The sequence below is a fragment of the Perca fluviatilis genome, chromosome 1, assembly GCF_010015445.1.
Source record: "Perca fluviatilis chromosome 1, GENO_Pfluv_1.0, whole genome shotgun sequence".
NCBI classification, from domain to species: domain Eukaryota; kingdom Metazoa; phylum Chordata; class Actinopteri; order Perciformes; family Percidae; genus Perca; species Perca fluviatilis.
Genome location: NC_053112.1, coordinates 24,560,996 through 24,578,414, shown reverse-complemented (window position 1 = coordinate 24,578,414; position 17,419 = coordinate 24,560,996). Strand labels below are relative to the sequence as shown.

The window sequence follows — 17,419 nt, the reverse complement described above, 5'->3', positions numbered from 1 at the left end:
TACCTTGTTTGCAGTGAAAACAACAGCTGTAATCTCCCCAAAAACAGGCGAGGAGGCTATTATCATTGAATACCAGCATGCACACATGGGCGCACACACACATGCACAAAAGCATGTACACACACAGCTTAAATCCCATCAATAGATCTGGAAGACCTCATTAGTCTCCAGAGCCGGAGTTGAGTGTGGGCCGGGGCCAACTCTGTCGTCCTATTATGCCAATACCAACACATGGCACGGAGTGAATTAATGGCTAAATGGAAGCGATCAAATTGTTAGGTGCATAATGGGCCTACCTGCATCTGTCATGGATTCATTTTAATGGGGTACTGGAAAGGAAAATAAAGCCAGGAGTGCTGCGAGGTATCAGGCAGGTTTATTTGGTCGCACCATCTCCACTGAGACTGGGAAGTATGTTGAATAATGTGGTTTAAAGATCAAATGCCATAAAAAGGACATGTGTGTTCAATGTTGTTCTAAATGAAAATCTAATTGCTTATTGACAAGATATGGGGAAACCAATTGGTTTGCCCTACATAGAAGGACTGCAGGAGGATTTGGAGCACTATAGATTATGCATAATTGTGGACTGATAAGGAATGGACTTGGCAACCTGAAGGGAATTGAGTTATTGATGCTGGAAAATCACTCACTCGCTCTTTCCCAGACATATGCACACTGCATGTTCATACAACTCCCTGTCATGACTCTATAGGCTTCATGTCTCAGTTCCACCTCTTCCACACAGCTCTTTGCCTCTCCATTGGCCTGTCACTCTTTACTATGCTCTTTTGTCTCCCTTGTCTTTAGCTCAGAAGACATACAATCAACACAAAACTACCTGATCAAAGCATGGATGACAGTACCTGTAAATGCAATAAAAAGTGGCTCCACATGGCTACGATTTTCAGATAAAAGACAGAATATTACCTTTTTCTTGTAAGACGTCCCTAGATCACCAGCTTTGGCTTTGTCCCATAAACTACAAAAGTTGGTTGGTCAGAGGTATTCTAGTGCTAAACAAATTTACCCACACTCCAGAAATTGCAATCTTAGGTTATTTAGCAAAAATAGCAAACTGTATTTTTTAGGAAAATTAGTCCTTATTGATTAATATTCCAATTATTTTCTCAATTAATCGTTTCGTTAATAAAAAAAAAATTGAAAATAGTGACAAATGGCCACCAAAGTTTCCCAGAGGCCAAGTTGACATCTTTGAATGTCTTTTTTCCCCCATCAACAAAACCAAAAGATATTCAGTTTCCAATGTTATGACAACAGAGAAAAAACAGAAGCTGAATATATATATATATATATATATATATATATATATATATATATATATATATATATATATTTATTAGGGCTGGGCAACGATTAAAGGTTTTAATCGCGATTAATCGCATGATTTCCCTGATTAATTGTGATTAATCGCATTGTTATACGCAAAATCCAATAATGAATTCAAAAGTAGTGTATAGCGCAATTTTATTTTAAATGTTCTGCCATATGAACGAAAGTGCCATAACATTTGTTCTGCAAACACTTAACATCAGCATTTTGTTTATACAGTAGCAGTTAAATAAAATATTTAGTGTAAATCTCAACTTAAACAATATAATCAAAGCAAATACAAATACAAAATTAAAGCTTATTGCCACTGCCAAAAAAAATTATCCTGTTATATATATATATATATATATATATATATATATATATATATATATATATATATATAAATAAATAAAACTGCCCACAAAATCCTGAGCCACAATCATAACATTAAAACTGTAACTCCGAGGTAATTATGGTTACCCAGTGATGTCCAGTTGTCCCCAGTGAGAGCAACAGCTCTCACTGGGGACAACTGGCATAAGTTGTATCGTACAACTGAAAGTTGTCGCTTTTGCGGTCCTCTCCTTTTCATAAAAACTCGTGTATTCTTCTTGTGATGGTGCGTCTTGAGGGAATCTCATACCTGCTGTCATTTGTTGCGATTCTCAAACCGACGTCCTCCACAACACTAATGGGCCTGCAGTCTGTAGCTATCCAACTGGCTATGGCATTTGTTAGCTTCTCTTGCCTTTGTTTATCTATACTTCTCCCACACGCTGCATCTAACGTAGTCTGCCGACGCACCGCTGTTTGTTTCGTTGAATGGTTTGCTGGTATCAACTGTGTGTATTGCATTTAGGTGATATTTCAGACTGGAAGTACTCCGGTGATAAGAAAATTCAACTTTGCAGTGGTTACAAATAACTTTGGTTCTGTCTACTGTGCCGTCTGGAAGAACTTTAAAATGAAAATGGCCATGTAAAAGTTCCGTACTCTTCTCCATGTTTGTTAGTTTGTTTATCCGCCAATTCTTTTCTTTTCCAGTTCCTGTAAGCACGGCAGCAGTCAGCAACAGACTTTTACAAAATAAAAGCCTGTGAGCAACAGACGTTGCTGTTACACTTGTACACTTGGATTGTGGGTATTGAATACTTCTCCGTGACATCAGGAATAAAACATGTTTTCCTTAAAACAAGTTTGACTTCATACGGACTCATAAACAGTCGTTCTCGTGGTAATTCTAACTTGGATGGCTAATCATCAAAATCCTGGTTGAAAATGAAAAAAAAGTATCTTTTTACTTACAGAACCACACTGTTAAGCTCTATGTCCATGCCCGTGTGTGACAGGAATCTATATGGGATGACTTGTGATTTGATAACTTGCTTGTCATGAAGTAACTTTTTTCCTCCTTTTTTATTTCATTGCTATTTCTTCCTTGTCTATAGTGGGGCAACTAATTATTATTTTAATTATTGAGTAGTTTGTCAGTTATTTTCTTGATTAGTCAATGAATCTTTGGTCTATAAAATTTCAGAAAACAGTGAAAATTAGAATTACCCAGAACCCAAGTAAAGATGAAGTCTTAATAAAGCCCATGAGTTCAAAATTTCAAACAAATTTCCCAACAAGACTAATAAAAACAGTAAATATTTGCATTTGAAGAGCTTGAATTAATACCTAAGCTGTTGGTAATTTTCCGACTCATTGATCAAATAACCAATTGCTTTAGCTCTAGTTTTGTATGCTAGTTTTTTTTCTATATTAGGTGTGGATATGGACGCATGGATATCAGGTGAAGGGTTTGTTATGCTTTGATGTTTTTCTTGGTTTGTGTGACTGAACAGCTATTAATAAAACATTAAAAAACAGCTACAGTGGCACAAAAAAAATGACTACTTCACTACAGTGAAATACAATTCACCTCTCCATCCTTCCCTCAGCCTCACCACCCTATTTTTAATCTTCTTTCCCTGTTTCCACCTCTGTTTCATACATTCTTTTCAAACCCCCCACCTCCACATCACAAGGGTTTAAACACTTTTCTTGTGCTGTACTGCTTTTGTCAGAATAAGAAATAATAATTTCTTTACTCTCTCCCTGTGAAACTGATTTTATACAGTATGTGGAGAGAAATAAGCAAGTGCTTGCCATGCCAACTGTGTCCACAGCAGTGTGTGTGTGTGTGTGTGTGTGTGTGTGTGTGTGTGTGTGTGTGTGTGTGTGTGTGTGTGTGTGTGTGTGTGTGTGTGTGTGTGTGTGTGTGTGTGTGTGAGAAATAATCATTCAATCAGAAGAACAGGTGGGATACAGATTTCCTCAAAAATCAAATGATGTCTAATGCAGGTCGCCTCCCCATCCACATATACACACACATCTTTTCTTTTATGTGCTGTACTCCCCGAGCTGAGCTTTTACTAGGGCTGTAGCAATACACTAATCTCACGATACGATACACAATATTCAGCTCACGATACAACAAAGCAGATTGAAATATCGCTTTCTACATGTTTATGCCGGTCTACACAGGTGAGTGCATTGATAAGTATTGACTTTCTACTCACGAAGGTTTAATTGTAGCCTATTTACAGAAAAGAGACTAGCGTGAGTTCATCTGCCCCAGCGGCCGTATCGTTCCCAGTCAGGTGCTGCGTGTTTTAACATTTAACGCACACACATCTCGGCTCAGCTGTGTGTGTGGAGCTCGGGCATCGCTGTACAGAATCCCGGCATGTGAATACAGATGTAAATACAGGGGGCTGGGTTTTTGCTCTAAATGCTTGAAATGATAAATAACAACACATTTTTTCCTCTTTACATTTTGTGAATTCATGATTATTCTGCGGGCCAGACTAAAAGCTTTGGAGGTGGGCCAGTTGACGTTGGCTGCTCTACAGCGACACTAGCGGCTGGCTGACCAAATCGCTCTTCCTGCAACGCAAACGGGGTAAACACGGGGGATTTGATTGGGACTTATGTATCGATACTTGCGGCTTAAAAATGTATACTTTCTTGGGAAAAAAAATATCGATTTATATCGCAGAATCGATAAAATTGCTCAGCCTTAGCTTTTACATGTAGATGTTTTACAGTCTTCTTCTTGTCACTCTCAGTTTGTGCCCTCTGTCAGCTATAAATTTGGTAATTATATGTTTAGAAAAATCCTCTTCCTCCTTTACACCCTCACAAGTTGTGTTATTCCATAACCTATATCCCCCCACACACACACACACACTTGGTTTTTCCTTCTTTATCTCTACAGTATCATCAGTCCATGTTTCTTTGCCAATCATCTATACCTCCATCAATTCCATGATTGGACAACAGTCTTTTGTAGAAGTGCGGAAGAAAAGGCACTGTAGGCGTTGTGAGGGTTTCTGACACACAACCTTAAGACCACTTGACACAATTCTACTTGAATTGGAGCTTTAATATGATTTTTTATTTTTTCAAGTTGAGAAATAGCCTTGATTTTTAATGTTCTGTGAAGCAACAAATAAAGCCGGTAGACCAGATTATAACTGTCTGTTTTCAGGAAAGTTGCTTATTATCCACCATAATTGCTGCAATTTATCAAACATAACCAGTTTTTATAATTAGGGTTTTTAGTAAGCTGATGATAACATTGGTAAATATGTTTGTTAAGATCCATGTCTTCACATTTCACACAAAGGGTCATGGTTTTAACTTTCTGTTTATGTCTCATTCATAATTTTTACAAGTTTGCTTGTTTATACTGTGTTCTAACTCAGTAGATTCCCTTCACCGGCTCCTCCTCCCCACTCACATGTTCTCCATTCCTGCATCAGCTCCCTACTATATTTACCAGACACTTCCACTAGCCCCAGATTGTCTTTGTGCTTTATGCCTTAGCTTTCCAGCATTAAGTTCATTGTTTGACCACTTTTCGATCTTGACCAAGTTTAACCCAGTTTGCATATTTTGGATTTTGCCTCAGCCTGACCCCTTTGTACTATTGCCTGCTTGGAATTTTGCATCCTTGTTAAGTAAAGACTCTTTGCTTCTACCTCTGCCTCCTGGGTCGTGCTCTTGGGTTCTTTTGTCTCTGAATTGTGACACAAATGGTATTGTGAAAGCTTTAACTACAGTCATTTCAAGAAATCACTTTGTCTAACATTATGCAGCTTTACGCATTTAAGGTCTTCCTTGATCTAATCATATCAGGTTCTCTACAGGAGGAGACTGCGGTGTGAGAATGAAGTTTCTATCATGTAATAGTCTGTGCTTGATCTAGAATACCTTCATACATTAATAAACAAGTCATGACACAAGGTCCTCTACATGTACCAGGTTGACTGGACAAAGTAAAGCCGCCAATAATCAATGTGATGCAAGCAGATCGTCCTACACGGTTTCAATTATAAAAAGAAAGGAGTTTGTACTCGGTGTCATTTAGGATTTTTTTGTTAAATGCCAGTAGTCCACTATATTTTTCCAAATAATTATACATTAATTCCAACTGTCATAAGCATTATAAACAAGCAGTGAAGAAACATGTATGCTAACACTTGCACACATTTGTACTTTGCCTCTTCAATTCAATCAATATTTACTACATTTTTATCCAATATGTTTTCACTCTGTGTTAAGTGTGTTGTTTTTACATTTTTATGAGCCAAAGACAAATGTATGTGATAGACAATGAAGTTTTTCTGAATCTGCATTACTTTTTACTCTCTTTTGAGTCACTGTAATTTAATTTAAATGTGTTTTAATTTGGGGATTAAGATTTTGGAGAACATTAGGGCTGGTTATCAATAGAGTACTTCATTTGATACTTTTCAACAGTTTGATGGCATCTTGAACTGCCAAATCCATTGAATACCCTGCGCTTGACTTCATCACACCACTGACTGTACGGTTTGTAGCTGCTGCGGTAGCTGGCCAATCACCTGTCGCATTAAATCAAAGACTTCACACTTAACACACACGCGAAACCATACAGATAATCTTTTTCTAGATCTGGGTACAAAAAGGATAGAACATAAGTATCGTTTCGATACTACTTGGTACTGGGTTATTTCGGTCGACACATTAAAAAGGTATCGAGTACCAATACCCAGTCCTAGAGTACATTGAAGTGTTTCCACTGTTCCATCTCTATAACTCTACACCAGCCTCAAGCAGCAGAAAATGTTTGACAAAAAACACTTAAAAAAAAAAAGATAAAGACCATTAGATGGAGCTGAACGATCTGGAAAAAGCTAATACGATTAATAACATAAGATTTAATTAGCAAAACTACTATTTCAAAAGGTCAAGAAAGAACTTTCAAACTCAAATACTGCATCTTTGACCTCCACAACCTACGTATATCAATCAAACTAAACTAAATAAACCTTGAAAACCCAACATACAGACAACCGCAGAGAATCTCTGTTATACGTCCCATTTTCTCCAAGAGGTAGGCTGCATCAAACAGCAAATAAAAACCCAACCTCAGCGTAATATGGATTCTGTCATTCTTCGATGAGGGACTTCAACATTGCTAAGCCTATTAACACAACATTATTTAAGTATACATTTCAAAGCTATTGTTCCATTTCTGGACCATACATTCTCCTTGTGTGACCTGGTTTGTGTCAAAGTTTTTGTATCCAGATCCCACAGAGATGGTTTTTTGAATTGTCATGTACTCGCTTGTTTCACGCTGCAAGTTCTTTCAGAGTTGAGTCGACTCGCTGTCAGGAGCTTCAATCTGACGTCAGGCTAACAGAGGTCAATTAACAGAAAAATCAATCAGCAGAGGGGCTGGGTTAGAATGAGAAGCAGCACTGTGTGGTGGGAGGCTGATGCAGTGTGAGAGAAAGTTCTAACTTTTTCTCTCCATTTCCGTATTATCTAAAATTCACCAAAAAAACTTCACATGTCCTTATAGTGATGGTTCGGAGTAATTTACCCTAGGGTCCTTTGCACCACGACCTCGAGCCAAACACCCCCCCCAGACGCTTTTTTCACCTGGGTCTAACATTGGGCGAGTTAGCGTACAGTAGCGTTAGCCACTGAATAGCTAGCTGTGAGTCTAACTGCAGGTAGCAGCAGCAGCAGAGAGCAGAAGAGAGCAGGCAAGTGTTCATAAACTTCTGGTGTACTTACAAACTTTCCAATCCATCGTTTTATGAGTGCATAACCTATTTGTACTAGTGTAGACCTTTGGTATCATTTCGGGCATTATTAGTCATTTAAGAGATACAAACGTGGGTCCATTAGCCCCGCGCTAAGCTATTCAGCGGCTAACGCTACTCTACGCTAACTCGCCCAATGTTAGACCCAGGTGAAAAAAGCTTCTGGGGGGGTGTTTGGCTCGAGGTCGTGGTGCAAAGGACCCTAGGGTAAATTACTCCGAACCATCACTTTAATAAAACCCCTATAATGACTTTTATGGATGAGTCACCCAAAAAACAAGCAGATGATCTTAGAATTAAATGATTCAGCTATTTGTTTTCCGTCTGTGAATTGTGATTAATACTGCTGCAGTTAACCTGATTTTGCAGGATCTAGAAGGTGACTGTTAAATTGTTGAATTGAATACAGAGACCCGCCCATGTGCTATTTGCTTTTTCTTTTTCTTTTTTTTAAGATTATTTTTTGGGGCATTTTCCCTCTATTAGAAGGTGGATAGATATAAAAGGGGAGAGAGAGATGGGGGAATGACACGCAGCAAAGGGCAGCAGGTCGGACCCGAACCCTGCGCCGCTGCAGGACCCAGCCAACATGGGGCAAACGCTCCCACCGGGCGAGCCAGAGGCCGCCCCAACAGTGCAAACATTTTTATATAGAAATCACATACAAGAAACATTATTGTAATTGTTTCTGGATAAAGAAGCAACACCTTAAAAAAAGATCTTCTGCTTCACTTTTCACTATCAATATTTGGCCCTAAGGAGTGTGTCGTAAGGTCGAATTATTGATGGACAGTTCACAATTCAATGTTTTTCTTTCCTACCTTGGCAGCCATGACCATGGAGGAGCCTCCCCTGATGCCCAGGATGGGGATGTGTGTCTGGGCAGAGATGAAGTCCAGGATCTGAGCAATGGCCTCCTGGTCCGTGTCGTCCCCGAACACTACGCCTTGCAGGGAGTTCCTCGTCATTTGTGCGCAAATCCGATTGATGATGCTCTTGGGGTCGGTCTCATTCATGGTGACCACCTCGACTTTGGGAGGGTAAGGGATGTGGAGGAAGTCCTCTTTCTCAAGTCCAACCCCCAAGGTTACTTCACTAGAGTTGCCCACCAGGATGACTGCTATACTGAGCGAGTTGATCAGTTTGGGATTGATTGGCGGAAGAGCTGGTAAGGCAGGAGAGTATTGAGGAGGTATGACAACGCCCCGCTGGGTGCCGCCTCCCCTCTGGCCCCCTTGTCCCCCTGGAGCACCTCCAGGCCCTGTGCCTGGACCTCCACCCCTGCGAGACTCGCAGACGGGTAAGAGGAGCATGGAGAAGAGGAGCAGAGAGAAGGACAGGGAGAGGAAGGGCAGGGTGAGCCGAGGTTGATGCGAGGACTGGTCCTGGGGAGGAGAATGGGGGGAGGAATAGGGGGAGACGAAGCGCTTGTCCTGAAGACGGGAGGGAGAAGGGTGGAGGCTGACAAGCATTGTGGAGGAGTGTAAATGCCGTCCCTGGAGGGAGAGAGAGGAGACAAGAGACAGAGAGATGATGAACAAAAATAAAGTGTAAAAATACAAGCTTTAAAATTGCCGGGTCGGTCTATATACTATGACATTAGCATGCCAGAGATAAATAAATGTTGGGATTGTATTATAGATCGGCTGAAAAATAAAGAATTGTGGTACAGAAAGGCCAAGCCACATGTTTGTTGTGATTTAGAAAGAGTATTTGTCCACCAGAAAACACTGACAACTTTATTTTTTCAGCTGTAAAATGTCCTGCTCGGTACATATGTTGCTTACAGTTTAATAACAACCAAATTCAGGGTTTAACCGGAGATGACAGGACGGCAGCCGGCATCAGCAGCGCCATGTTCAAACTACTGGGGATCCTTATATACCTTAAATGTTTTGTTTATATTAACGCATTACATTAAAACACAAATGTTGACTTGACTCTCTTTTTAAGTTTTGTGTTGTTTTATTGCTTCACCTGCTTGTATTGTACTTACCATGATTTTACTGTAAAGTGTCTTTGAGTACTTAAAGCGCTATTTAAATAAAATGTATTATTATTATTATTATTAAATATTAATATAGGTACTGTATGTGCCTCAAAACTCCAGTACCCGCATGGAAGATACATAGCTATGTTATTTTACACCACTCCAGCAACTTAAATACTCAATGTCATCGAAATTGTGGAAGGACTGTGGAGAAACTCTACTAACACAAAAAGAAATGGAACATACCATTCAATTTCCGTTCGGTATTAACCATCATTTTGTAATTTGGAGAGAAATGGAGATGAGGATCTGTTGAGTATATTCATTTGAGTGAGTGGCTGCAATTGTCAAAGTCGACAAACGCAACCTGTGAACAAAAATGAAGAGCTAACCTCTGTATAAAAAAAAAGCTGCATGAAATGGTTGAACTATGTTAAACCAATCTCATAATAAACTAATCATCAGAGCTTGCTCTATTGAAAATATTCATGTAATATGAATTCATTCATTCTTTAATTTATTTTTCTTTGCTTCTTCTCATCTGAAGGATCCACACTGGGTAGAGCACATTTCCAAAAATATTCTGTAATTATACCCTCGCCGTTGTCTCCATGTTATGGATGACATTAATAAAAAGTATTTTCCCGTATTGGTCAGGATCTTAAAAAAAATACAGATTACTCAACCCTTTAATTGTCAAACCAAGTGACCCACATAGCAAGGTAACAAATCACAAACTGAGAGACGGCTGTATGCTCTCATAGAGCATCAAGTTGCAACGCCACATCCATTATACTGTGCTGTGACTTCCTCGGAGGAACCCTGTGGCACATATCAACGACAGAGCAGGAAGGAAGGAGTGTGTGTGTGTGTGTGTGTGTGTGTGTGTGTGTGTGTGTGTGTGTGTGTGTGTGTGTGTGTGTGTGTGTGTGTGTGTGTGTGCGTTTTGAGAGAGTCAGGAGAGCACAGGGTGCATTTTGACAGATTGACAGCCTCACAGCTTCATGGACTAGCTGCCAGGCTAAGTGACCATTAGACCCTGAGACTGGGCTCGGCTGAGTCTCTCTGTCTCACCATCTCTCTCCCCCTCTCTCACCCACAGTACTGCCATTGCTTTTCTTCCTTTTACCCTCCAAACCTGTTTTTACAGTTGTTCCCTCCAACCCTCTGAGATCCCTTCACTACTCTTTGAAGTCAACTGCAGACCTATTATTTACTATTATTGCTATTATTTACTGCTCCTCTATTAGCAGCCGTACAAAAAAGGAGTAGAGTATAGAGGAGAAATGATGGAGGAAAAAAAAAGGAAGTGAGAGAGAAAGAGAGAGGCGGCGTGAAACATGTAAGCAGGGAGGTGACAGGCAGGGGAAACACAATTAGTCATAGCCTGATGTGAAAATTGTGGTTTCTTACTGTGTGTATGTGTGTGAGTGTATAGGGAGGATATAATGGGCATATTTTCTGCATAGATAAAGACATGGAATGTTAATGAGTATATGTTCATGCTCATTTTCTATATTAAGCATGGAGGAGCACTTTAGGAGAGGGATAAATGAAGGGCAGAGTAAAAGGCTTGCTCCTCTTCTTCGCTCACACAACACCTTTGCTAATCCTTTATTTATCAAGCACTCCGCGTGTCGAGGAGCTGATCCAGGCAGCACCCTAACAAAAGTCCAAAGAAAACAAAAGAGAAAGAGAGAAGTTGTGAGGAGAACTGAAATCTGAAAGAGGTAGAAAACAGCAACAGAAAACAAGCAGTAATCTGTAAAATAGGGCGAGCAAAAAGAGAAGAGGCCAAAACACTATGGAAAATTCAGAAGAGGAGGAAATGTGATCTCCACATAAAAAAAACAGTTTTTCTAAAAGGTCTAATTACCAAAGGTTTGTCGGGCTTAATTGCAGGTGCACATGCTAATTGTAAACAAGCTGAATTTTCCATGGAGGCGCCAGTGAAGCCGAGAGAGAGAGAGAGAGAGAGAGAGAGAGAGAGAGAGAGAGAGTGAAAGAGAAGAGGAGAGAGAATAAATAGAGACATACACAAAAGAGCTGGAGGTGGAGGAAGGAACAGCAATAAGAAACCCAGAGGAGGGAGGGAGTGAAGGAGGGAGGTGTAGAAGGGCAACACAGCTGAAGAAAGAAAGATGAAAAGAGGAAATGATTAGGACAGGATGATAAAAGAAGATTCAAGGGTGGGGAGGAGGTTAAAGAAACCCAAGGGAAAAAAGGAAAACTAAGCAAGGAAGAAGGAAATGATCTCAATCCACAATGTGTTAAGAGAAAAAAGGAAATTTTGCTAAAGGGCTGTTGAATCTACTGACAAGAGACCGGAGGGTAACTGTTTAAAAAAAATTATGCAAGAAGTGTGACAGTGAACGAGGGAGCAGCGAGAGACAGAGACCCATTCGGATATGTGTTTCTGTATATCAGCAGTGCTCGGTTTCCATAGTAACAATTAAAATATGCCTCCACATAACACCCTGATGGACAAGAAGATTCACACAACTCGCATACGGGCACTAATTCATGCAGTACACTACATGCAGTGCTTGCCCTCTCCTAATAATACACAATTTACTTCTATCTTAGCTGGCGCACATTGCTGCGCCGACTCTTACTGACATAAAATAAATAGCACGGTGCCTTCGCACAAAACGTGTGCATGCACTCCCACATATGCACATATGAGGTAAGTTAATGCAGATAGAGAAGACCTCACATTAAAAATGAATCTCCAAGAAAGGGCTACAGGCAAATAAACAGAAATAACAAGATGGAGGGAGCATCCAGCCAGCAAACTGGCTGTGCAGGACCTGCTATCAGACCTACATACAATATCTCCACTGTCCCCAATTAATAACATTTAAATGGAGGGTGTCAAGAGTGGATCAGCATAATAAAACAAAAGTAAACCTCCTAACATTGCGTCAACAAATCAAAGTTGACAATGGAGTTTATGTGTTCTTGTGTGCCCATTACAGCACTTACACAGCGATAACAATAACGTATGCTTGAGGGAAAACATGGATAAGTGGTGCTGAACAGCTACACAAAACACCCACATGTGAGCATTGCTTGTATCTAGTAATTTACTGCAGACGTGACTAACCTTCTACCTGGTGCTCCCTTAAAGACACACATGCATGAACACCGGGCTGGCAGTGCAAATGGTTTGAACGTATGCACTCTAGGTCAAGTAGTTTGGGTCAGACATCTGAGCCCTCCTGATGCATATATGGCTTCTGTTTTTCCAATATGACAGAACGCGTCTGCCCTTACATGCACATATACACATACACGCACACAATCAGGTTCATGTGCATACATCAGGCTCTGGGTCGAGCCAGATCATGCCAATAAGACAGAGAGAGGCATCAGTCATATCAAACTTAACATTTATAAAAGAGCATTGACCACAGAAGTCTGTCAAATGGCACAAGCCACTAACAGAATAACCAGAGCTGCTTGAGACGTGTGACAGCACACGCTCACACTAGTGGACTTCCAATCTGCCATTAAAGATTCCACATAATCAATCAAGCCATGGACCATGTGCCTCCATCAACTCGTCCCCCACCATAATGAATATGTATAGACTTTAACGGTTAGATGTTTTTTGCTGAATATTGCCAGGGACTACAGACTATAGGATTTTTACTGCAGAGGCTCGAAGCAACAGCCTGAGAGACATTAAAACTGAATCTGCCACGTTATTTTAAACACAAGTAGGCCATCATTATCAGGCTCTACTATATCCCTGAAGACTTGATGTGGTGGGCTGCGCTGTATAGCATTTGAAAGGCATTGTGGATAACACAAGCTGACAGGCATATCTATTAAGGAGCCCATTTACATTCAGTGGGTGGTCAGTTACAGGTAAGAGTGGTACTTTTGTTATCTACACTAAAGCACACACTACATCAGACATGATTTATGTATTTAATAAATCATAAAAAAAATGTCAACACTACTATGGCTTCAATATTTGCATACAACGTGACCTGACAACCGTGTTACATGTTTTTATTCGATTTGAAAAGGTCTAGATATTCACTGGAGAGATGCCAGAGCAGGCAACAATGTTTGACATTTCTGTTTACTGCTACAACTCACAAAATATCAATAGTTCAAAATTGTACTATTTAACTAACTAGAGACACATCCACCCAATGTGTTTGACAAATGCTTTGTGTGTATAACACTCCAACTATTTCTGTTCTTTATTTAAAAGTTTAAACAAGTGACAAATTAAGGGCATTACCTGTTGTTAGCACATGCTTTAATAATCCTAGCGTAAACTGATGTGTGGTCTTTTTATTGAACATCTGTCCAGCTGAAGGGCCCTTCACTTGGGACTGAACCAATTTGAGTATAGTTAGTTGTTAGTTTAAGCAATCAATGTACAAATAAGCATGTAAAGACTAAAGTGAGACCTATTGGTAGTAACACCATCTTTAAATAGACTACAGTAAATACAGTTTTTGTCTATTGCCCCCTAACCTGAGTGCTCTTTCTCAGTGCCTTTTGCTTGATCTGGTTAAAGTTTGATGCATATTTTAGTGTTACGTTCTCATTAGAAAGGGCTGAAACTCACCGTTCTTATGTGTAAGATGTCTGAATGTAGTAAGGATATGACAAAACCAAAAATATATGATGCACAAGTCAACCATATGGTGAAGAACATACTGTACATTTATTACAAAAAAACTAATAATATTGTGCAAAGTCTGTGCTTGTACTGGCTGATTTTCCAGTATCTACTCTACTGACAAATGTAAGCATAGCACCTGCAAATTACAGATATACAGTATATATTATAGACAATACTATTATTATTATTTTCAGTAGCATCATGCCCATTCAAACTGGCTCCCCCAGATTTCCCTTTATACATTTTCAAATATAAAAGTGTATTTTATACTATGGCTTGGCTGAATACTTAATAGTTATTATTTACTAAGAGATATCTCTTCATCTATATTGCCCAGTATGCCCAGCTAATCAACATTTTAAATTCAATATGTAATCAGTCAATGTCAATCCATTGCTTTCCATCTTGCATTAGTCAAAAGTCTGGTGAGGTTTTACGTGAATGGCGTTCTGATCTGTCATTCAGAGCTGCGTGATGTTGTGTTCAATCAGGTAATCAGACATCATGCAGCTATAATGACTCCCCTGCTGGGGCGGGTGGAAGTCAACACAAGTTTTATTTACATCCTCTGTAATTATTCAATTCACTCTCACAAAGTCAATTGTCACTGAGAGTTGGATGTGAGACGTACTGCTAGACAGCTAGATATTAATATAAGTACTTACTTTATAAGGCTTCTCTGCCCACTGTCATTGGATCTGCTGCCTTAAAGTTAAATTTTTGCTGTTGCTACTTGGTTTTGCTGCTTTTTTTGCATGCCTCTTGTCTTTGCTGCTTTTACGGTGGGTTCAGCTGTTTCTTCTACTTCTGCTGTGTGTTTTGCTGGATTTGCTGTTTTTTGGCCAGAATTGTGTGGTCTTACTAAATGTGACTGAAACTGTTTAGGGTAATCAGACTAGTTTAGTGTGACGTGTGGAGTTGGGGAGCGGTGCTTAATGACTGTCCAGGTGCTTTGTTGAGTGATTAGCTAGGGTGGGGCCTCCTCACCTCCTCACCTGAAGACAGTTACATAAGCCAGGTCAAATCAGACCAGGCTTATTTAAAGCTAATGTACTTGCACTTAGTACCGGTTGTCTGGAGTATGCACCTTCAACGTTGGAAGCACTTAATTGGAAGTCACTTTGGATAAAAGCGTCAGCTAAATGACATGTAATGTTTGCTGCAAAATATGCTGACTCTATACTGTCATAGTCAGAATTGAATACAAATATATTATCTTGCTGTTGAACACACAATCACACTTTTGTTATTACCAAATCCTATGAAAAGACTGAAACAATGTGCTAGTAGCAGCCCTGAACCACATCCATCCAGACAGATCTGAGTAACACATCCTTGAATTTCAAAGGTTTATCAAAGCCAAAACACTGATTAGTAAAACTCTTAGAAAGAAGAAGAAAAGAGAGCAAAAGAGCAATTATTTTATCATTCATCGGATGATGTTGCGTCACTGAACTGTCCACATTCAAATGAACTAGTGTAAAATGTAAATGGATGTATTTATATAGCGCTTTTACATAGTACACTAACCATTCACCATTCACACACATTCATACACTGTGGCCAAGGCTGCTGTACAAGGTGCCACCTGCTCATATACACATTCACACACATTTACACTCCGATACACAGCATCGGGGGCAACTCAGGGTTCAGTGTCTTGCCCAAGGACACTTAGACATGGGACTAGTGCAGTGCCCGTTTGGAGCGCGTGCCTGTTACAAACAGGCCAATTGCTTGGTTCCCAGTATTTTTCCAGGGGTCAGCCCTATGTTCCCACAGCTCAATGGTCCCAAAGCCATATGTTCCCACATTTCTAAGAATCTTTTTTCACCGAAAATTAGGCCCTATGTTCCCACATTTCTAGGACATTTTCAAAATTAGGTCTTGTGTTCCTACATTTCCCTTCAATTTAAGCCCTATCCTCCCAAAAGATTTTTTAGGGTTAGGGATAGGGTTAGGGGGATAAAATCTGATACAAATGTATGAAAAACGAAATGTGGGAACATAGGGCCTAATTTTGGGAAAGAAATCATAGAAATGTGGGAACATAGGGCTGTGGGAACATAGGCATGCTCCCACAACTTCGTCTAACTATAAGTGCGGTTCAATCAGGCGTGGCTCGGCTGCGGCTCATCTAGAGATTCGGTGTCTCCCCTTTTTGTCGTCTAGCCGTCACACATCCAGGTAGCGATGTGGCCCGGGCGGGGAAGTGAGGGAGGGAGGAAACCCGGTTCAGCCTGCTGGAGAAGCCGCTACAGCACGTAGCGATGTGCCCCGGGCAACGGAAGGAGACGGACTTAGCCTGCTGGTGAAGCCGCTCTTACACAGCTTGCAGAACGACCGGAGAAATGTATGCAACCAAACGCTGGCAACAAAACAACGTGCTGTAGAGCCCAGGAGCCCTGGCGTTTATCTAACATGTGTCATTGTATATACATGAAGGCTAGATAGCAATCAGTTTTTGTCGGACGACCACATTTTGGCATATGAAACCGGTAGCCGGTGAACTGCAATCAATGAGCCTTCGAGTTCTTGAGATGCAGCAACTCCCCACCCCCGCTGCTGTACTGCACATGCACATGCACACACACACACACACACACACACACACACACACACACACACACACACACACACACACACACACACACACACACACACACACACACACACACTCAGAGATTCCTCAAATTTATAGAGAAATTAGAGGGGTTCTTTTTCTTTCAATACTTTTTAACTTTCCTGTCTTGTCCATGGCTCTCAGCAAGGAGTTCATTTGTTCCTACTGAGAAGGAAATTCTCATAAGTATCTAGTTTCATTTCCAAAATAAACAGATGGGTATTGAGGTTTTTAGCAAACGTTACTCAAACAGTGGTAAATACAGCATTTGTTGGAGACTATTTTCAGCTGTAAATTAGCAAACATTTGGTGGCCTTGCAAGTATTAACGTCAGCAGGACGGTTATTTTGAGATTGACTAGAAATAAACTCCTATTCATTGTGATGAAGGAACATGTCACCCACTGCAACAGCGGGGCTATATGTTTTTGATAGTTTTTTGAACAACAATGGAGGTCTGTGGCACAGTGGAATAAACTATATCAGGCTTTGGCTACACAAATAATACTTCTGTGTTGGTCTTTTCATGGGATTTACTGCTAAAGAGAAACATATAGAATATCACCCACTTTATCTTTTAAATCATGCTGGTTCTTTTGGATGCTTAAAGATTTTTTTATTTAGTAGCAGGGTGGGAAGAGAGGCTGAAAGATGAAGATACTGTTACAGAATTAGCAG

General features: G+C 40.2%; 1 protein-coding gene across 6 annotated transcripts in view; it reads right to left on the bottom strand.

The window, feature by feature from the left end:
- Positions 1-17,419, bottom strand: part of grin2bb (glutamate receptor, ionotropic, N-methyl D-aspartate 2B, genome duplicate b) — a 115,555-nt gene that overhangs the window by 83,104 nt on the left and 15,032 nt on the right. For all 6 annotated transcript variants that reach the window (XM_039810448.1, XM_039810440.1, XM_039810488.1 and 3 more), the window contains exon 3: positions 8,303-8,977. In XM_039810448.1, the coding sequence (XP_039666382.1) occupies positions 8,303-8,977 (675 nt within the window). The remainder of the gene's footprint in view (positions 1-8,302; positions 8,978-17,419) is intronic.